General features: G+C 38.1%; 12 protein-coding genes across 12 annotated transcripts; 4 read left to right on the plus strand and 8 right to left on the minus strand.

The window, feature by feature from the left end:
- Positions 1–314: 314 nt before the first annotated feature.
- Positions 315–2,258, minus strand: BBOV_III000320 (MAC/Perforin domain family protein; the record flags this gene model as incomplete). The annotated part of the gene is made up of 7 exons (XM_051767337.1): positions 2,130–2,258; positions 1,706–2,096; positions 1,455–1,636; positions 903–1,410; positions 675–868; positions 477–638; positions 315–442 (listed from the first exon to the last, which is right to left on the minus strand). Exons 1-7 carry the CDS (start codon positions 2,254–2,256, stop codon positions 315–317), a joined length of 1,692 nt encoding a protein of 563 aa, XP_051623378.1. The 5' UTR covers positions 2,257–2,258.
- A 437-nt stretch (positions 2,259–2,695) lies between these two features.
- On the plus strand, positions 2,696–4,728 carry BBOV_III000330 (uncharacterized protein; the record flags this gene model as incomplete). The annotated part of the gene is made up of 1 exon (XM_001611118.1): positions 2,696–4,728. The coding sequence occupies exon 1, from the start codon at positions 2,821–2,823 to the stop codon at positions 4,726–4,728; it is 1,908 nt and encodes a 635-aa protein (XP_001611168.1). The 5' UTR covers positions 2,696–2,820.
- Positions 4,729–4,738: 10 nt separating this feature from the next.
- Positions 4,739–5,973, minus strand: BBOV_III000340 (uncharacterized protein). The gene is made up of 2 exons (XM_001611119.2): positions 5,501–5,973; positions 4,739–5,144 (listed from the first exon to the last, which is right to left on the minus strand). The coding sequence occupies exons 1-2, from the start codon at positions 5,671–5,673 to the stop codon at positions 4,757–4,759; spliced, it is 561 nt and encodes a 186-aa protein (XP_001611169.2). The 5' UTR covers positions 5,674–5,973; the 3' UTR covers positions 4,739–4,756.
- Positions 5,383–6,227, plus strand: BBOV_III000345 (putative integral membrane protein). Its single transcript, XM_051767601.1, has 2 exons — positions 5,383–5,981; positions 6,017–6,227. The coding sequence occupies exons 1-2, from the start codon at positions 5,724–5,726 to the stop codon at positions 6,092–6,094; spliced, it is 336 nt and encodes a 111-aa protein (XP_051623748.1). The 5' UTR covers positions 5,383–5,723; the 3' UTR covers positions 6,095–6,227.
- Positions 6,227–9,345, minus strand: BBOV_III000350 (uncharacterized protein). The gene is made up of 14 exons (XM_051767136.1): positions 9,109–9,345; positions 8,874–8,995; positions 8,734–8,838; positions 8,471–8,698; positions 8,183–8,435; positions 8,057–8,144; positions 7,597–8,020; positions 7,403–7,561; positions 7,008–7,367; positions 6,859–6,972; positions 6,723–6,817; positions 6,611–6,683; positions 6,491–6,574; positions 6,227–6,455 (listed from the first exon to the last, which is right to left on the minus strand). Exons 1-14 carry the CDS (start codon positions 9,227–9,229, stop codon positions 6,231–6,233), a joined length of 2,451 nt encoding a protein of 816 aa, XP_051623379.1. The 5' UTR covers positions 9,230–9,345; the 3' UTR covers positions 6,227–6,230.
- Positions 9,346–9,365: 20 nt separating this feature from the next.
- Positions 9,366–11,881, minus strand: BBOV_III000360 (putative translation elongation factor G). Its single transcript, XM_001611121.2, has 3 exons — positions 11,795–11,881; positions 11,659–11,760; positions 9,366–11,590 (listed from the first exon to the last, which is right to left on the minus strand). The coding sequence occupies exons 2-3, from the start codon at positions 11,757–11,759 to the stop codon at positions 9,466–9,468; spliced, it is 2,226 nt and encodes a 741-aa protein (XP_001611171.1). The 5' UTR covers position 11,760; positions 11,795–11,881; the 3' UTR covers positions 9,366–9,465.
- A 687-nt stretch (positions 11,882–12,568) lies between these two features.
- Positions 12,569–14,458, minus strand: BBOV_III000370 (uncharacterized protein; the record flags this gene model as incomplete). The annotated part of the gene is made up of 2 exons (XM_001611122.1): positions 14,308–14,458; positions 12,569–14,031 (listed from the first exon to the last, which is right to left on the minus strand). The coding sequence occupies exon 2, from the start codon at positions 13,712–13,714 to the stop codon at positions 12,569–12,571; it is 1,146 nt and encodes a 381-aa protein (XP_001611172.1). The 5' UTR covers positions 13,715–14,031; positions 14,308–14,458.
- Positions 14,459–14,607: 149 nt separating this feature from the next.
- Positions 14,608–15,372, plus strand: BBOV_III000380 (uncharacterized protein). Its single transcript, XM_051767218.1, has 4 exons — positions 14,608–14,707; positions 14,831–15,094; positions 15,151–15,300; positions 15,336–15,372. Exons 2-4 carry the CDS (start codon positions 14,905–14,907, stop codon positions 15,365–15,367), a joined length of 372 nt encoding a protein of 123 aa, XP_051623380.1. The 5' UTR covers positions 14,608–14,707; positions 14,831–14,904; the 3' UTR covers positions 15,368–15,372.
- A 62-nt stretch (positions 15,373–15,434) lies between these two features.
- On the plus strand, positions 15,435–16,684 carry BBOV_III000385 (uncharacterized protein). The gene is made up of 3 exons (XM_051767830.1): positions 15,435–15,548; positions 15,634–15,759; positions 15,843–16,684. The coding sequence occupies exons 1-3, from the start codon at positions 15,491–15,493 to the stop codon at positions 16,661–16,663; spliced, it is 1,005 nt and encodes a 334-aa protein (XP_051623709.1). The 5' UTR covers positions 15,435–15,490; the 3' UTR covers positions 16,664–16,684.
- A 189-nt stretch (positions 16,685–16,873) lies between these two features.
- Positions 16,874–17,710, minus strand: BBOV_III000390 (uncharacterized protein). The gene has a single exon (XM_001611124.2). The coding sequence runs from the start codon at positions 17,642–17,644 to the stop codon at positions 16,883–16,885; it is 762 nt and encodes a 253-aa protein (XP_001611174.1). The 5' UTR covers positions 17,645–17,710; the 3' UTR covers positions 16,874–16,882.
- Positions 17,711–17,905: 195 nt separating this feature from the next.
- On the minus strand, positions 17,906–19,295 carry BBOV_III000400 (prenyltransferase UbiA family protein). The gene is made up of 6 exons (XM_001611125.2): positions 18,706–19,295; positions 18,599–18,665; positions 18,447–18,561; positions 18,260–18,411; positions 18,138–18,225; positions 17,906–18,103 (listed from the first exon to the last, which is right to left on the minus strand). Exons 1-6 carry the CDS (start codon positions 19,262–19,264, stop codon positions 17,918–17,920), a joined length of 1,167 nt encoding a protein of 388 aa, XP_001611175.1. The 5' UTR covers positions 19,265–19,295; the 3' UTR covers positions 17,906–17,917.
- Positions 19,296–19,408: 113 nt separating this feature from the next.
- Positions 19,409–20,876, minus strand: BBOV_III000410 (MAC/Perforin domain family protein). Its single transcript, XM_051766982.1, has 6 exons — positions 20,769–20,876; positions 20,689–20,733; positions 20,230–20,641; positions 20,008–20,192; positions 19,508–19,873; positions 19,409–19,472 (listed from the first exon to the last, which is right to left on the minus strand). Exons 1-6 carry the CDS (start codon positions 20,842–20,844, stop codon positions 19,429–19,431), a joined length of 1,128 nt encoding a protein of 375 aa, XP_051623381.1. The 5' UTR covers positions 20,845–20,876; the 3' UTR covers positions 19,409–19,428.
- Between the last annotated feature and the right edge of the window lie 76 nt (positions 20,877–20,952).

Consider the following 20,952-nt stretch of genomic DNA (forward strand, 5'->3'; position numbering starts at 1 on the left):
GATACACCTTCAACATCTCCACGGGAACATTCATTATATCATTCATAGCTACCATACAAGTTTTTATATCCTTAAAGATACATTTAGTGCTATATGATCTAAATGATACAATAACGGTGTTAAATCGCGTCAACTACGGTAATGTTGGATATGGAGATTCTCCAACGGCATTATTGCGTCGGCGTTGACTGATCTGTCTGCACAATGTCCATTATACAACAATTCTACATTAGTACATTGATATACGTATGTGTTACATTATTAGAAATGTGACTTCGACCATGGAAGTACGAATTGCTGATATTTAGAGCAATTTATAAGCAAATGATAAAACCATTACCAGCTGTAAAAGTACCGTCAGTACATTGAATGCTACAGCTGGATATACCTGCCATGCAACTGTCAACCTGAAGTGAGCCTCTCGTGCGACGTAGAACGAAGCCTAAATAAATATGTACGTATACATTTTTACATACCTGATACCACCTTTTGAGATGAAGGACAATCCATATTTGCGTAGTAACCTTCTCGAGTGGCAGCTGTGCGAGGTTCAAAATTAGAATCGAGCAGATTTCGTTGGGTACAAACCTTCCACTCAATTCCACCTTTACCCGGCATATCTCCACAATCCGCTTGTCCTGTGGTACCATTAAATCTTTAATTAAAGAGCCTACCTATTGGACATGATGCGAGTTGCATGGCAGATGTTTCGTCAGTGAACATTTGGAATCCAAAGGCAACTACCAAATCATTGGGACACTTTCTCCTCTCCTTGGATTCAATAGTGACAAAGTTAATATGTGCACCTTTTGCACATAACGCAACTGCTAGTACATTATCCTTTAATACGTCGCTGAAACAAAAAGGTCTTTGACACATTAGAATGAATTGGGGAATCCTACCTGGAAGCAACACATGAATCAATATGGAAGGGTTCGGTCTTGGTCATAACAAATCCCGATACTACAGACATGCCTGTTGGACAATATGCAGATCCGGTGTTAGATACTACGGTAACAGTTTCTTTTAACATCTGGGAAATTGTCGTGTAGTTCAACGAATGACCATTGGCAACATTTTGAACACCTCTGTAAAATCGTACAGCATGCTGATAACTTTTTGATTTATCGCCCATAAAATGTTCCAGTGAAGTGAAATTTGCACGAATTGGCATAGGGCGCTCCCATACACTCTTGGACCAACGGTTGAAGGCTTTGCTATCGTTCGATTCTAGACCCGAAAAGTAATACCCCCCAAGAATCAGCATTTGATGGGATTCTCTCTTACCAGTCATCACACTAGAAAACTTATCAGTAACTTTGTAGATGGATTCACCACCGCCTAAAGTTTTCACCATCTTAGTGATTTTCTCCCCCTCGACCATACGGTCAATAGATATTATCTGACCACCTGCATGAATGTTAATTAGAAAATTGATTTTAATCTATAGATACCTATAGTTATATGCGAAGTCATATGTGTGCCATAACGCTTGAAGAACTTTACCCATTGATGCATACTGGAGCAGTCGCTCTTCAAGGGGTCCACTATAAAAACGTCAGGGGTACATGGTCCGTAATCCTCGTTTATGCTAGGAAGTGCTTCAACTTCTTTTATAAAAACAGAGGATATCTTCCTATAAGTCATTAAAGTGGGACAAATAGAACGAATACAGCACAGATAAAATGGAAAACATAGGACCAACCCAGTGAAAGGCACCATAATACCACTCTCTCTTATTGCACAAAACGATTTTGCAATACGGTAATTGACAGTATGTTTGCTCGTAGGCTTATCATCAGCCATACTATTGATGCTAGCACTTAAAAGTTCACTATTTTCCGAGCCCTCGACCGTGAACTCATTTTGCAGTTCACGAACCAATTCATCATCGCCAACATCATCATGGGTATCGCTAATCCAGCAAGTTGACAATTCACGAACCCATAAACCATTCTGCTCTGAACTTTTTGTTTTATCACCAGAAATTGTTACGTGCGTCTCAAGGATGGGATTACGGTAACCCGAATCCTTATCTTGCCCCAAGCTCCCAAACGGATTACCCAGCACTGCATCATAACCCATTCCAACATAATCTAACAGCTATGATGCACCATATTATAACATACTGCGAGTATTCTCTCCACCTACGGAAAGTGACTTCTGTCTTTCCGCAACGGGTGAATGGCTAGATCGTGCTTTAATCTCCAGTGTCCCGATGGAGACTAAAATATAACTAACAGATAATAACAACATTTTAGAGCATATTGTGCTTGTGTAAGCCTCAAATAAGCTACAAGTGCGATTTATTAAGTGGTATATTGCGCCATTACTGGCGCAGTGGATGGGTTGGCATAACTCATCATGATACACGTTATAACAAAAATAAAGGCTGAAAAGCCACTTACAAGCTACATGAATGCACTTATGTATCAATTTTGCGTGATTTTATCGATAAAAGGTTATCTACCGTTTGACACTGTTTCAACATGGTTGATAATAGGAAACGACTGGCCAAATTACAGTTGAATTAACAATCAACATTAGTGGATATGTATATGCTATATTTTGTGCTCATTTTAATATGATGTGTGCGTCAAATACGGTATTTCCATGATGCATACACCGGTATATTGTCCCACTTATGGCAAAATGGACAGTCAATACCGACCAATTGGCATTGAATTATGTTAGATTACATTGGTAGAACGTATAAGCGGGTTTTATGTAGAATGTGTAACGTAACTTAAGGATAATGTGTTAGACAGACCGAGGATCAATGAATTAAATGATTCTTACTGTTTCAGGCCCTTATAACGCATGAAATTGCCCTTTTTGCTCAATAGCGCTCTCAAAGCAAACTCTTTAAAAGATGTGGAAGCAATAATCCGGAAGCTGGAAAAGCTTATACCAAAACTTCAAGGAGCACAGGTTTCAAATGTTCTAAATATTCTATCTAAAAAGGAGATAGAACACGATAAGACGTCTTGGTTTCGTCTTTTAAGAGTATTGTTGCCGGATGGCAATTTAAAAAATACTGCAAATAGTGATATCTTTACGTTGGAGTCAGATAATCAGGGCCAGAATCACTTGAACAGTAGGATTGCTGTATTGAATGAAAACACTGAAATATCAAATAATGGACACTACAAAAATGATCATCATGTTGGAAAAGGTGGTTATGAATACAATGGTGATGCTAGAAGGAATATTCCTTCTAGTCCCTTGTACACATATGAGATCAAGGACGTCATAATTGTCCTGAATGCTTTTGCCAAAGTAGATGTACTTCCAGCGGAGTTTATGCAAGTTATAATTGACATTGTAAAAATTCACATTAGTACAATAGGAAGTCGTGAGATATCAACGTTGGTCCATCGTTTTGGGAAGCACAATATGATCGACCATGCCAATATCGTATTAGAGAACTATAGAAACACAACCGAATGCCTTGAAAATGAAACGGATTATTCCATGATGCTGACAACATTGCTTCTGAACAAAGAGAAGCTGAAGTCGTCAACTGCATATAACGAACTAATCGAATCTATAGATGCTAAGAGTGCTTTTATGAGTGATAAATCTTTGGCGATATTGGTGAATTCATTGGCGAAGTCTGGTCATGATGAACACGGTATTTTGACATTACTAGTTCCATTGATTACCCGACGTTGCCGTACGTCGTCCTTTGACTCTATGGCGATATCACAAATCGCAAATGGCGTGGCAAGGCTTAATTACCTCGATGAGGACTTGATGAAGGAAATAGCATTAAGATCATGCCAAGATATATCCAAATTTAGTACCAGGTGCAAAGTCACCATTTTGAACGCATTTCACAAACTTAATGTATTTAATTATGGGCTTTTCAAGACTCTGATACGTGATCTAGAATCGTGCAATACAGAAATGACACCTCAATGCATAGCAAACACTGTTGCCGCTGTGGCCTATTTCAGTAGAAAACTAGATCGTGAAGATATAATACCGTTGTTCAAAGCGTTACATCGCAAGGTCTGTATGATGAAATCCCTTGAACACTTCACCATACAGAATCAAGTTAACATACTCAATGGATTCTCTAAAGTGGGAATCTATGATCCGGAAATATATAATCGCATCAGTTCAAATATTATGCTGCATATGGAGAACATAAAGCCTATAGATCTCGCCATTATGCTCAATGTATTCGCAAGAGCCAAGCATATACACCCATTGGCGATCCACCTTTGCGAGAATGTGGAAAATTATCTTTGCGGGATGAAACCACAAGAAATAACGTGCTGTATATCCTCAATTAATCAATTGCGTAATATAAGTGTGAAATCTAAAATGGACTCTGAACATATCTGGGTGACTGGAATAAGATCAATCAAGGGGTTTTTGTGCATGGAACCGAATTTGATCGCTTGTTTTAGACCACTTGACATTAGACTTGTTATAGTCAGTCTTTCTGAGAGTGGCATAGTTGATCAAACCTTATATGCTTTGCTCCTGAGGCGTTTGGAACATGAAGCCAGGAATGCAACTATTTGGGACTTGGTATGCATTTTTTCTTCCCTCATAAAAGATAAATACCCTGTGGAAGTCACACTTTTGGATGCCATAGATGCGTCGTTACCTTTCATTGGAAAGTGCAAGCGCAGGGGTAAGGCTGATATGGAAACGCTGAAAAGAGTAATAGAACAGATGGGTATATCACACCCATTGATTGATAAGCTTAATTAGGATCTATATTCTACATATATTGAAGGTGTCAGTGTTCCACGATTTGGTTGTAACATTGCATTACAACACTTCGCACGTCCTTATTACCATCATCTGTGGCATCGTAAAGGACCCGACCGTCCTCTGTCATTACCTTTAACGCTGAATCACCACCCTTAGGTAAAGCTTTGATTCTAATGCCAGGTAAAGCATCATTCAAAGCTTCATGTAAGTCGTGGTAGAATGTGGGATTCTGCTGCCAATTGTATTCAATTTGCAACGTGCGATTGAACGGATTTGTTGATGAATACCTAGTTTGCACTTTCGGATATGCAACTTTGCGCAATTTAAAAAAAGGAGGCTTGCGAGCTATACGCCGAAATCCATACTCATGAGGCTTGAATTGTGGTAAGTTCCAAACATGGTGACCATCATACCTGTACAATGCGTATATTGGTAAGGAAATTGGAATACACGCAATAACGCTAAAGTCAGAACACGCAAAATAAAATATAAATATATATTGCGTAAACTATTGATGAAAATATAACTAGTATAAACAGATATATATGTTCGCAAAATGGCCGAGAAAAACAATAGTGCATACAAAGCGTAATTTATAAAGGAAAATGATATTCACACGTGTTTTAATAGAATCCTTTTCCATCGCATCACTAAACAGTTTCATATATTGCTATCGCCAAATCAGATGGCGTAAACTTCATAAGAAAGGCACACATTTAACCATTTATGCATCTTTGATAGAAGAACTAGACATATGAACCGTACCAACCTTTTGAAAACCAATAGGTCCTTCCACTGCTTGAATGATGATATAGATACGCGATGTCTACAGCAGCGTAGTTGCCACAAAATAGAGAGTGGGTAACAAGTTTCCGTGCAAAAAGCGCCAAAACCTCGTTTAAACATCGCTGCACATTTTGTTGTTGAAGGAATGCACTGCATTGTTCACCACTTCTATAGACACTCCAATCCGTGCGATCAGTTAAAAGTAAATGATTAAATTTCGTGGTCGTATGTACCGCCTACTTGCTAGGCACATTTTTCCTACACGAAAGGTATTATGTAGGACTAAATTATCGAACCAAAATTCGGAATATCAACCAAACGTTCATACGGAGGTTAAACACAGAGCGCGCGACTATTATTCCCGCATGGAAATAGCCACCTTATTTTTGCAACCATTATCCATAGTAATCGTCTATATTGCAATAGTGTGGAATGGCTTCAAGTACTACTGTGATGTTCGTTGTGTAAGTAAAAATTGGTGAGTACTAATGCTTATCAGTTAGATGATTTAATCAAGACATTGCGGTGGAAGTATACATCATACAAGTCTATAAAAGGCACAGTAGATGATGATTAACATGCAATAGAACATTGGCATAGATTATAACTACGGGAATGTTTACTATTATCAGCGTCTAAAAAGACAATACACATGAAACTACGACTTTATCTTCTCATATATACTAACAGTTAGAAATAATATATTAGCGATTTTATTCTGATGCTGCTCCAAACTGTAAGCAGCGCGTTCTTCGTACGACCTTTTCTTTTACTTTATTGACAAGTTGCACCAAAGTGTCATTGAGAGGTATCTCCTCAATCGCTTCTAGGATGGACAATTGACGCATGGCAATGCAGTTCTGAACCCTACTAGTTAGATCCAACAATAGTTCCAGGACATTAACCGAGAAATCTTCATCGTTGTACACCTTTAGATCCTGAAAATAATATAATCACCAAGGAAATGACTTGCCACAGCTAAAGAACGAAGCATATGTTGCCCAATCTTTATGTACATAGTACCATTTTTTTTAATTTTCCTCAAACAGAAAATAACCTAGCAGTCATTATGCTCCGAAATAACCTTTCCTACCATGTTCAAATATCTTGTATCCGCCGCCCCAACGTGGTAAGCGAATAGAAGCGCATCAATGGCATATTCAAGCCTATAATCAATCTTATGGCCCTTGAATTAGATGACTCACTGTTTTGGTGCTATCTTCATGAAACCTGAATTGCATAGTTGGCCCAAAACACCAGCAGTATAACCCATAATCTCACTGTTTCTTGCATGATGTTTCTGTAGAATTACTGTATCCAGCAGAATGTATACTGAATTACCTCAAGAAGTAGTATGATATTGCATACAACACCTTGACCTATAAATGCCTTTTGATGCTCGGATGTCTTGGTTAGGTTGACCATTAGCTTAAGCGTTGATAAAACAATTTGTTCCTACACGTGTTAACAAACAGATAAAACCACATTACCTCATTGGACAGCATATTGTCTATTATAATAGTGGCAATATCATGCTTTATCATTTCATCCTTGAAAATAGATGAATTGTAACTGAAGTTGGTAAGAATGGATGTCACAATCACAACAATCTTGTAATTAGTTTTATACCTCCGCAGCATAACAATCATACATTTTAAAAGCGGTAAATAAGATGCGTCAATAGGCTGCGGAATGTCCAAGAACTTCTTCAAAATGCGTTCCATAATGGTATAATCGTCATACCTCTCAAGCAAATCACTAACGAAATGCAAATACGGATTCCAATAACCCTGTTGGTTACGAAGATCATCAACATATTGGTGAATGAAGAACCCTTGCTCAACCATTCGCTGCAATGTATCTAAAGAAAAGTAAGATCACCAACCGATGTTGCATAATGGTTGAACGTAACATCACACCAATTGTATCCACCATGTTCGGTACGATAAGCATCTATCATATCGTCCAGCATCATAGGTGAATAGTCCTTGGAGAAGTCCGTAGACCTGAAATGCAAAAGATATGCCGTTACCTCTCGCAATTTCTGCAGACAATAAAACAACAGCAAAGCATCAATACCTTCTTATATGAATCATCATCCATCAAATTGAGATACTGGGTCAAAACTGCCAAAGATAAATGGGTATCCATCAACAGTTCATCCATACAAATAGCGATATAGTCCGAAAGACGCATGTCAAATCGGTTGATCAATTCCTTGCGATCACGAGACTCCTCAGATGTCCCTATGCCAAACATAAGACCTTTTACATTGTAAATATAATCCATGGGATCATCACTGGCTAGTACCATAGAGTCAGTTAAACGATGAATAACATGAGAGTCGACAGTATCATTTGGAAGCAGTCTTATGACTGACAGTACAAAACCTTTAATCAGCTTATGGTAACTGGGTACTATACCGCCTTTTCTCATTAGAAATGCATACATGGGATGTTCGAAACGTAAGTTGTCCAATCGCACTTGCATAAGCTCCTTGTACCTGATGCTGACTTAATATAAGACCATTTAGACATACCACATATTATACTGATCAATAGCAGTGATAGAGTTGGCAGTTGTAGATATCTCGTTGTAAACTCTTGCCATGTCCAACTCCCCAATACCTGTTGAGTAATGCAATATAGAATGACAGCAAACTAACTGTTTAAGGAGACTGAAAACCTAATAAGTATATCCTGACACTTGTCAAACATAGGTGGCAGATATAGTCGTCTAAATATGTAAAATGCCACGATACTCGATTCTGTACGAAGCAACATGTGGTAACACGACCAAATTGCCAAATCATTGTTAAGGTTCATACGTTTGTTATAAACCCCGTCATATAAGATTTCTGTGACACCCAATTCGTTCAAAATGCCACGGGCATATCTATAAAGGTCTTGGGGTTTGGCCTATTTTATATGAGTAACATAATAAGTAAACATACCAAATCATGCAGATTCAAATATACTGGCTCGCGTAAATTAACATTGAGACAAATGCCCCTTTCGCTGTCTTGCAATCGAATTAAGTTCCCACTTGTAAATGTTGTGTTGTCAAAGGTATTACGGACAAATAAGAAATAGCCATTCAGAGTCACTTTTTTATATCCCTTGAATGGTAGTAACGTTGGCTCAGGTGACGCTGAATGATCATCAGACGAACTTTCTGGTTCCTACAAAATGTCATCATATTGACATAACATCCTACTTTAGCTGTTGCGAACATATGGTAAGATGACCGAGCTTCCCTTATTTTAGCAAAGAGCTGGGTCTTGCACGGCGTTACTAAATCCAAGGTCTTTACAAAAGAATCCTGGAGACATTTGAATAAAAAAAGCTTTAACCAACACATTGATGTGACATCCGGAGTTTAATAACATTATTGTACTGCTTAACACTGTCGATAGTTTCGTAACGAAAACTTCCACCTTTTAGGACGCTGCTAAGCGAGCACGTAACAAGATGTAAGCCTACGACGTGGATGATTAAGGAAACATGATGCTACAGAGACACATATAAGATGGTTCAATTCAATAGAACGCAACAAACCATTGTTACTAAAAATAAAAGTATATAGACATACCTCCATCAGCAACTATTACATATGCTTTACCCTGTAAAGCATTGCTAGTTATCTTTACCAGCTCAAAATGCCTTACACGATCTGATACGAGACTGCTTAGCACCTGGCAAAGATCCTCCATCCTAATGAAATCCTCAGGTGGCCGTCAAAGTGGCGGCAATGAGCCGATCAGTCTCATGTTGCCTTACACATTGTAATAAATTGTGTAGTAAAAACTATTGCAACCCTAGATGGAACAATAAAAACCCGTTGTTTGCCAACGGTCGTACCTCACTGGAAACACAATTCAGGGTGTAATCAAAATATATAACAACTATATTCCTATACAATGATAAAATAAAACATTAAGATGGTATTTCAATTTTTGAGGCTCTCTTGATACTCTTTAGCTACCGCTTCTTGGTCGGCCGCATTCATAGGTTGATATAGCTTGAACTCCATTGTGAATTCACCTTGACCTTTGGTTGCAGCTCTGAGGTCCGTGATGTATCCAAACATGTTACGAAGCGCCACTTGAGCTTGAAGGATGACGTTAGTACCGTATGTAGAAGTGTCCGTAACCAGACCTTTACGTTTAGTGATTGTAGACAGTACGGCGGCCTGGAACTCATGAGGAGTAACAACCTCCACCTGCATTACAGGCTCCAATATAATAGGGTTTGTGTCCATATACGATTCGTCAAAGGCTCCTTTGGCAGCGAGTTTGAAGGCTACGTCAGACGAATCCACCTCATGGGACTGACCGTCGTTAACGACAATCCTGGTGTTCACAACCTGACGGCCACATAATAGCCCCTTTGTACAACATTCACGAAATCCGCTTTCTATATGTGGGACGTAGTTCGGTGGTACATCGTTACCAACGAGGTTGTTCACAAATTCAACCTGCAGATGCTGATTTGCATCATCACCAATGGGCTCAATGTATCCAATAATTTTGCCGTACTGACCTGCACCACCAGATTGACGCTTATGGGTATAGGAAAAATCTACCCTGCGAGTGACAGATTCGCGGTAGTTTACTATGGGAGGCCCAGTCTCAACTGCGAGGTTGTACTCACGCTTCATGCGTTCAACGTAAATACCAAGATGCAACTCTCCCATGCCACTCATAACAGTCTCCTTGCTCTCTTCATCTATCGCAATCCTGAATGTAGGATCTTCCCGCTTAAAACGGTTAAGTGCCTTAGATAATTTCGTCATATCACTGGTATTTACCTTTTTCAAGGCAAGTGAAACCACCGGCTCAGGGACGAATATGGGAGCCATAGTTAATTGCAACCTTCCATCAGTGAATGTAACACCCGAATTGCACTTCAAACCTGTTATGGCAACTATTTCACCACTGTAGGCCTCAGAAACATCCTCAGTGTCGCTAGCATGCATTTTAAAAAGCTTCTTTGTAGAATGCTTTTTGCCATCCTCAACCAAGTATAATTGCTGCCCACGGCGCATCATACCTTGGTACAAACGCAAAAAGGTCAATTGTCCCATAGGACTGTCTTGGATTTTAAACGCATATGCTACCAAAGGCTGTTTGTATCCACCATCAAGTTCCTCCGTTTGGTCATCAGTGATATAACCGTGTTGCACTACCTCCGAAGGTGCTGGTAGATAGTGACAAACCGCATCTATGGCAAGTTGGACCCCTTTGTTACCTTTGGCAGAACCCATCAGTAGTGGGTAAGCTTTGTGAGACAGACAACAGCGCCGGATAGCCGCGCGCATTGACTCAAGGTTGTAACTATTTTCAAGATACTCCTCTGCAAATTGATCATCCAAATCGGCCAATCTTTCTGCAACAGCTAACTTTTGTGAAATAGTCGCCTCTTTGTATTCAGCTGGTACATCCTTCTTTACAACTGTCTGACCGTTTGAACCCTCGAAATAATAGGAACAATCTTCCAATACATCTATCAAGCCTTCGAAACGGCTACCTGCATATATAGGAAGTTGTAGCTGTAGTATCCCAATGTTCAACTTCTGTCGTATCATAGAAATCACCCTGTCTGGGTCAGCTCCATCACGATCCATTTTATTTAAGAAGATGATACGGGGTATGCTGTACCTGTCCATCTGCATGTTTACCGTTAGTGTCTGAGACTGGACACCGGAAACTGAGCAACACAATAAAATGGCACCATCTAATACCCGAAGAGCACGTTCAACCTCTATAGTGAAATCAACATGACCGGGAGTGTCTATGATGTTAATCATGTAATCCTTTGGCGCTTCAGTAGGCGTTCTTCTAGTAGACCACTTAAAATTAGTAACTGCAGATTGAATGGTGATACCGCGTTCACGTTCCAAGTCCATAGAGTCCATTTTCGCTCCTACACCGTCGTTACCTCTAACCTCGTGAATTGAAGCGATACGACCTGAATAAAACAAGATTCTTTCACTCATAGTGGTCTTCCCCGAGTCTATATGAGCACTTATACCAATGTTTCGGATTCGTTCAATGCGATACCCTCCGTCACTGCTGAAGCAACGTTTATGCTCTCGAGCCTTATTCTAGTGAGTGAATGTCCACAAAAACTATACACCTACCCATATATCAACATTTCTATCAAACGTGGAATCATGATTTTGCGATATGGATATCTGTTGATGCCGAAGGCTTGTGAATTTGCGCCGTAGGCGGTACACATCCTATGTCAATTATGGAATATGTGTGACAACTTACTTCCACAGTAGCAAACCTTCTGTGTACTTTATGTAGAAACAATACACTACGCATACAAGGCGTAGATGGCAAAACAATTGCCATCATGGTGTCTTGAATTCTAACACATCCTAGAAGGCTCGTATGGCAACTGCACAAATCAGTAAACAAAACGAATCATGTGTTACAAAGCTATTTACACCCACATATTGAATGAGTTTGTTAATGTCATAATGTCAAAGTTGGGAGACTAGCACCCAATGCCTGTTTACCTCATGGGTGTAGAGGAGAGGGTTTGATAATGCCAACCTCACAACCGAATAGGCAACAAATTATATATTTTAAATACAGCCACTATTTCTCTCGTTCATATGTATTCGAATTTATCTATGAACAACTAATAAGTAGGCAACATAACTTGCTAACCGTGGACCAATGGATCCAAACAAACTTTCATGACGGTTCTACAAGTCATGTTCGTTACTCTGAGTTGTACAAACACATTTGAATCTATCGGGATATATAAAATACCCTCTGATTTCCCTAGGTAATTCTACGGAGATGTCCAACTCGCAAAAATAACGAGAGAATTACATTAATCAGATTAAAATGAAGCGCTTCATTATAAGACACCAAACTAAACAATGTTAATAGGATCATATTACCAACAAATGTTGCCTTTTGGTGTGATGCGTAGTTACATTAACCACATGTGATCGACATTCGACAAGCTCGTACGAACCATTCAAACATTAACATAATACTTCACGTGCATTTCCAATGATACTTAACCAATCATGCTTTACGTATTTTCTTGGAAACATTTGGGTCCTTCAAAGACTTTTCAATTTCACGCACAGCCTTTGTTATGTGATCAATTTTTTCTGCATCATTTATTGCTCCCTTGGGGTACATCTGCAATATCGGTGTCAACTGACCAATAGACTCAAATAAAATAGTTTCATAAACGGACATGTATAAATTGTTGAAGCGCGTCTCCGATATACCATAATAAAACTCAGTCGCTTCAGCGGCAGCCCTGTGGCATTTGCAGGGCACCTTTGGGCTGTCATTGTGTGTTACCGCTATGTTATTTGCCTCATAATGTTTTGAAAGTAACATATCCTTTTCGATAAAAGTTATAGATTCCCGTGGAAATGCAATAAGCATACTCTGATATATAGAAACGAGCTTGTTGTTTTTGGCAGATTTGTTCGGACTCAGATTCATCTGATAAGCATGAGCAAAAATACGCAATACAAGAGTTTTCAACAGAATTTTAATGTCCATACGCTCCTCTAACGAACGGTTAAACCATAATGCCTGTATGCTACGTTCGTGGGCATCGATGATTTCGATTATACCCCCGGCCAAAGGTGTTACTCCTGCTGTTGAATCGTTCCTATCTGCTAACATAATAATGCAGCCCTTCATGTCTTCCGAATCTAAACGTTCAATTATGTTATTCACCGAAAAAAATGGTGAGCTGATGTCGTTGGCAGGTATGCTGTAGTCCATGGTTAAAGCTAACTGAGCACAAGTGACTTCATCTAGAAAACGATCTCCGCCTGTTCTTTTGCGAGTTTTAACAGCGCCTTTTTGTGTTTCAAGTGAAGTAGAATCTTCATGCCCTTTTTTCGCATCGATATTAGATGACGTGAAGTGGGCATCCAAAGCACGTTTTACATCCGTTTGCTTTGTATCATCGTGTTGTGTTTTTGTAGTGTTATTTACATTTTGATTGGCATTAGGTTGGTTTTTATTAAACATGACCGCGATGTCACCATTGTTAGCCATAATCTTGTTCATAATTTTCCGTTTATTGCGAGAAGCAGTCTTACAGTCCATGGGCAACACCAATGCGTATGGCTGCAGTTCCAACAAATGAAACAAAATGTTAGTTGCGTTGACCAGACGCTGGGCTACCACGTTGCTACTCATTGTAGATGAATTAGGTAGTAATGAAATGTCTAAAAGGAAGGGGTTGTGGAAGGTTGCTTGTAGTGAGCACAAATAGTTATTTACGGCACTTTAAAAATAATCATTGCCTTTAGCAGTATCCGTGAGTTTGCTTAATTGACAAGGATCCCTTTTTAAATCCCCAAATACCTATAGCTCGAGTTTACCTGTTATACGATAAACATGCAATTAAAGAAAGACAAGAGAATACGCGATAATTTCCTAATCCAAGTCATCCACATAATCTGTGGAAACATCCGTCACAGAGTAGTGCCTTAGACAGCATGAACAATGATTACCTGAAAATTGATACATTAAGGATAGACAAGATATGGAAGAATCAAATAATTCATCATACAGTCATTGAATAGTTATAACGTAAAATAAAATGAGTATAAACACGCATAAACGTGCAGCGCAAAGTGGTATAAAACATGAATCATGTATTCTCAAGGTACGTCTAATGGATACAACAATAATAAGATAACTGCAATGTAATATCTAATAACTACATGTCAATACATTCTAAAGACGTTGTATTTATTTCACATAGATGTAATACTAGTTAAACATACCATCACTCTGAGAGATGCTGTCATTCCTAATCGCTACACACCGTATAACCCTTTGAATGCTAGGCAATGTTGACTACAAATATATTGCAGCCTACATCAAATAATGTTGTTTTGATCGATCGTATGGTAGTGATCTCGAAAGCAGGTTTACATAATATTGATCAATGACGTGTGTATCCAGAATGCTATAAACCTAACGTGATGTGGTGTTGATTATCTCCATCAAGGTTGCATCAAGTAGATTATATGCTACATTAAGGTACACTTATAACGTAGAATTTTGAATTTACCCAGTAGAGTTCTGATTGCTGGGCTATGGCTAAGAATCAACGTAACTGTCCACTTATAAGATAAAGGTGTAATATGGAATTTGAGCTTTACCTTATATCTAACGTATTAGGTAAGTTAAAAATCAACTATTAATTTACATATGTTATGTGATTACTGTGTTATACGTTTTCATTGCATTGCTACTTTTATGATACTCTTAAATGATGTCGTTTGGTTTACACATTTTGCCCAGGAGTTGTAATCGTTTTGCTGATTCTCTATAAACATATTAATTTTAATACTGATAAGCAATGCAAGGAATAGATTATGGTGGTGGACAAAACCTATGAGAACGTAGTAAAAGGTGGCCTTAGAATAAAAGGCAAACTAATTGCAAAAAACAAAAAAGTTATCGACACCAATACAAATAAACCTAAGGATGTAATTGAAGTCAAAAAATTGTTACCCAAACCTGACGTTGAGTCTAGTGATGCTTTACAGTCCAAGATAAATCAAGGTAAGAACATCTTCTACATAACAAACCGTTGTTGACGAGCATTCACTTGTCTACAGTAATGCTTAATGAATCGTTGACTACCACCGAGAAAACGTTTTTAATCGCCCAAATTAAAAGGAGTTCCAAAAAGGTTGATGATGTGCTCAAGGAGAGTCACCGCGAAAAGGTTGAAAAGTTTAACAAAAAGCTTGCTAGCCTCTCCGAGCGTATGTTTGATGTTTTTTTATTTCACATGTTGTAGATTTTGATATACCCAAAGTTGGGCCAGGGTAATTTCTGTGCTACTACAAAGCTCAGGATGGAATGATTTTTGTTTCATGATAAATCTTTAAATTTGAACTATATCGGGCTATGAAATAACATTTCAATAATTTAAAAGTAAACGCAACTAACACAATGAAGCATATAACTTTCTTGGGCACTCCGTTATCTAAATACGAGATTGATGATATAGGTAAGCATTAAAGAATGACCTATGGTATAAGTGATTATCATTGAACCATATTAAATTGTATTAACTATATTATATACACATACAGAGACTGATTTACTGAATAAGCGTGCCAAAGAATTTGAAAAAACAAAAGGTCTTCAATATCGACAAAATCGTGAAAAGATAAAACGAAATGATATTGTGACACATTATACGGTTGATACAAAGGAAGGTAAGTAATCAGACATAACGAATACGTTATTTTTGTCGACCCTGATACATATTTAATACAATTATTGCACAAATGATTTATAGGTTTCGTTCCTGCCAACTTCAAGTCATCGAAATCTAGCAGAGCATTATACACCCACCAGAATGTAAGGAGCTTTACAGACGTGGAAGATTCGGACATCATTGGCAAAAACACATTAAAGGCCATCAATATCAATCGTGTTGGGTTGAAGAGAAATATCGCAAACATTTTGAATGCCATGGGATTTATGAACAAGAAGCGATTCATTGGTCCTATGAACATTACGGCTATACATAATAAGGTATCTACAACTTTGGAAGGAGTTGGATTTCGCATAGATGATCCTACCATACCAGGGAATTTGCAATTTATAAAATCAACATCTAATGATGCGAAAACGCACAATAGTCAATCTGCCATCCTGGATACTAATAAGTGCGATGATAGTGAAGCACAATCAAGTATGCATAAGGATGAAAACCAAAATATGAGCTTTAGCAGAAGTGGAGATGAAAATGCGACACATAAATTAACAAAGCATGTTGATGACCGTGAATTTGATTTGGGTGAGATAAAGTATTATTATCAGCATTTATACGGCTACATAGTAAATGTAATGGACAAGAAGGACGACTTTTTGGACAAAATATCGGAAGGATTGGATTTCACAAGCAAAAGCGTCATGAGCCAGAAGGCTGTTAAAAGGGGGAGGAATGTTGAGATTTATACCTTTGATAACGAGCTCTTACAACGATTTAATATAAAATCAAGCCGGGGTGCTGACGAAATGGGCGTTAAATCCGTAGACCTACCTGCAACAAATGAGATTAATGCGGGTAAAATGTTGCCTGCTGAACTTTTTAGAAGGATTTTCGGTAATTAAGGGTACAAACACATCAGTGCCACTGTAATTAACATAAAATTTTACAATATAAAATTGCTCGAATCCAATCACGGGAATTTCTATCATATTCGTTGATGTTTATATGATGCCTATATAGATAAATAATTTTTATCTGATTGTATAAAATATTATGCGAGGTTAATGAGTTTACATTGTTTAGATTCTCTATGGTTGTTGACGTGACAAAATATCCGTTTATCATGCTCTTGGCGTCTTCTCAGGAACCGGAACCTTGGGGTGAACTACAAAGCAACATGATGTTATCACATGATTGCCTTGATCTTTTAAAAACTGCTCAAAACTTTCGATGGATTTTATTGAACGCCGGATGTCTCTCGGGGGGGACTTAAATGCTTGTATTACTTTCGATGTAATTTCATATGGTGGTTGTATGATAAGAGCGCAGTAAGAGGTAGGTTGTGATATTGGAGTCACTGGTATGTAATTCAGGTTGAACGTAAATGCTACTTTAATGCCTGAATCACCGTCTACAGTAGTACTCCAGCCAAACAAACCTCCTTTATTTTCACGTATCGTAGAATCAGGTTTGTTGTAGCCAACCAAAATGGAGTTGAACAATCCTTTTATTCCTTTAACCTCAATAGTCGGAGATTTATCATATGGATAAATCATCTTGACTTTACATTGAGGAATAATACTGTCTTTGGCATCTGGGCGTGTTACTTGTATCAAAGGTTTTGTTTTTTGCACCTTTGGTTCGTTTGTTTCTTGAGATTGTTTACCCAGATCTACGTGATTATTTGGTATTCCTGTATCTTTAACACTCTTATCTAATTTTCTTGGTACTCGCTCAACTGTTCCGCTCCTTGAAAGAGGCCCTATAGCCTTGCTTCTATCGTATCGCAATCTATCTGATGGTAGCTTTCCCGTGACAGGATCTCCCTTGATATAACTCATTATCCACAATACATGACAGATATATAATATTAACTTTGTCATCGTTGCATGTGGTTAGTGTTTCGTAATAATGTTTGAATTTAGATTTGAAGATATATAGAATCTTCTGGACACCCGAAAATTATACGGTAACTCAAGTTAAGCGATTAATAATTTACAATTATATTTTTACATACGGGTTTTATAATATTCGTACGATAATAATTGCCCATGTCTGCTAAATAAAGGCGATACTATATTAGATGCGCACGAAAGAGTTCGTAGATATATCACAATTCACAGATCCAAAAGCGGTTTTATGACGTTTTGACACACTTATGATGTAAATTTTACTTTGGAAGGTATATCATTGCCTAAAACAACAGCAGTAAGCACCAATGCTCCATATATTACTGAACGCTTGAAAAATGACAAGCATTGTTTCGCATCCTTCAAGTCAACTGCATTGATCTGTCGATTCATCCAAAAGTGTGATAGTGCAATCAAGCCATAATACCAGTTCTGAATAGCTATAAATTCTATTTTGGGAACTAACATTTAACCCTGAAGCATAACCTGCGGCCACCAACAATGTTGATATTCCGATAGAACACAACTTGCAGTTTTTCTTAGTGTTGTCACCCCTGAACGAATTAACTTGATATGAATGGTACGTACCAGTAAATAGCTAGTGACTTGACTCCGATCTTACGATCGTATTTCAAATCCTGGTGAGCATAAACCGTATCATATATCAGTGTCCATAGATTTGATGCGATATATAAAAAAGACGGTGCTAATGTAAATGTTGGTGCGATTGCAGACCATGCCTACAGCAATAAGACATCATGATGGCTTAACCTACGATATAAACACTAAGGTTAGTAGCCAAACCAAGGAAAAGCGGAGGAAAATTAGTATACCGTTTCATAAATGGGTATACGCACGAACCAATAGCAGTTAATATCCCAATTCGTATCCTGTAATAAAATGTATAAAATAGTATGTTAAACATACGTTCGTATATCGAATTGAAGAAGTACAAGCAGTCCTAATGCTGCATTGGCAGATAATACACATAAAGCTACACCAAAAGTTTAATAATGGTTATTGAGATACTGTACCTTCTCTAGTAGACAAGAGTCCCGCAGCCATGGGCCTTGTTTTTGTCCGTTCTACATATTTATCAATATTGCGATCAGCCATATCATTAATACAGCACCCTGCATTTCTCCCAAAAAATGCACCTAGACAAAATAATACCATTTTTTTAAGTTCTTCATATCCCCAGGTTGATGAAATCGCCATGAAGGAACTCCAGAGTGCAGGGAATGCAAAGATTCCAACAGGTGCTAAGTTTTGTAAACGCATAAGATTGCCATAGATAGTTATGGATTCATTAATTGATCGACCTCTATCTGCATTGGTAGGTGTACAATCACTCTTAACAGACATTGAACGCAGGGCTACAACAGGTATAACATTTTTTGTCGGTTGAGATGATGAAACTGTTGAAGGGCACGATCTTCCATACATATATAATGACCATATATGCCGATGATTCCTTGTAGGATTATAAAGGTAAAGAAAACGTCGTTGATGTAGGATGTGTTGTTCAAAGAAGTTCGACGACAGCGTAGGTAGTAGCCTGCGGGTTAACCCCGGGCTCTTGACGTTATACATGACTATGAATCCTATAAACAATCGTATAAAGAAATGTTAACTAATTAAATAGCCATTATGTGTTAATAGCCACAGTGTGTACTGCATGTCTTACGGATTCATTACATTTCTTACAAAAAATTAAAAAATCTTAACACACATCACAATTTAACACATTATAAATATTATGCTTGGGCTTCTTTGGTTTCCGATTTAGTTTTGAGACCGTCTGAACCAATCATGTAAATGTCTATCTATACTTACTGAGTTCAACATAATATTCCATGGCATCATCATAGGTTTCTTTTAGTTCTTCTGAGTCAAACAGCTTGGCTAATGGAGCTAGCTGGTTACGAATAGGCATTGGATGCTCCGGTATAGAGTTTATCCATTCTAGGTATTCGTTCTCGTCTTCTACATTCCCTATCGTACGCCCACCCAGGACATTCACATAAGTGAAAGATATATTTTCAGTGTTATCTTTTGTTGATCCTTTAGATAAACCAACACCTGCAGATGCTCCGAATAATTCGTTACGTACTTGTGTTGTAGCACCAGCGTTCACACTGTTCATATTTGTGTTTGTTTTCTTGTTCAGATTTACTTGTGAAATTTTAGTTAGACGGCCACCTGAATCATATGTTAATCATTTTATGGCAAATGGAACTGATGTGATCATAAGAAACAGAGTAGACTTCTTTACAGTAACAACAGTTTAGCACGTAGTATGTTAGACTGCTACTATGGATACTTAGGTGGCTTACCAATTTTTATGTTATAGGTGAAATGGGTCCCAAACATCTCAAATAGTTGCATCCACGGTTTGACTTCTTTGCAATCGGGGTATTCGGGGTTTATTGCATACCTGATGGTGGTACACTCCGTTGCTGCCTTTTTGAAATTAGGTTTTAGCTCCTTTGTAGCATTTTGGAATGATTTTTTGAATGCACTGCATACTCTTTTTCCTTGTTTTACTTCCAACTTACTACTTTCCGTTGACGGGCAACGCAGCTTCCAACAGAAAACAGTAATTTCTTTGTATGTGCAGTGTCCTTTCATTAGAAAGATTGATTGCTGAAGATTCGGCATAACCAGCTGATAGTGCAAACTTTGCTGATTCGTCTACGGTGCCAATCCCAACTTCTGAGTCAACAGATAACGCCTTTTGGTAATCACTGATGCTTTTGACAATGGAAGTTTCATCTGATCTTTGGCATGCAACTAAAGGTCTAATCCATGCTCCTGGTATGTTAGCATATTTAAGATCCTTTTTACCTTTACTCTTGTGATGAGCCAAAGTGAAAGATATTATAGGATTGCGGTATCCCGGGTCTACAAGTGTGCCGTCGTCAGCCAATGGATTACCGTATAAAATATCATATCCACAACCGAGGTACTCTGAAAAATTATTAGAGCTTTGCAAAATGTAGAATCTTACTACTTACCAATTGCAGGTATCCTTCCCTGTGCAATTGTTCGTTTCATTTGGTCTGTCGAATAGTGATTATTTTTGAGGGAGACATACTTTTTATACCATCTTTGGTCATAACATAGGGTATAGCAAAGTAAGTTAATAAGAACAGAAAATTTGTATGCGCCATCTTATTATACGTGAATCGATCATTATGTGATATCCACAGATGCATAATGCAACGTCTTAAGTTGATAAATGAGTCTATTGTTATGTTTGTAATCCCATTCGTATCAAT

The sequence above is a fragment of the Babesia bovis genome, chromosome 3 (genome assembly GCF_000165395.2).
Source record: "Babesia bovis T2Bo chromosome 3, whole genome shotgun sequence".
Lineage (NCBI taxonomy): Eukaryota > Apicomplexa > Aconoidasida > Piroplasmida > Babesiidae > Babesia > Babesia bovis.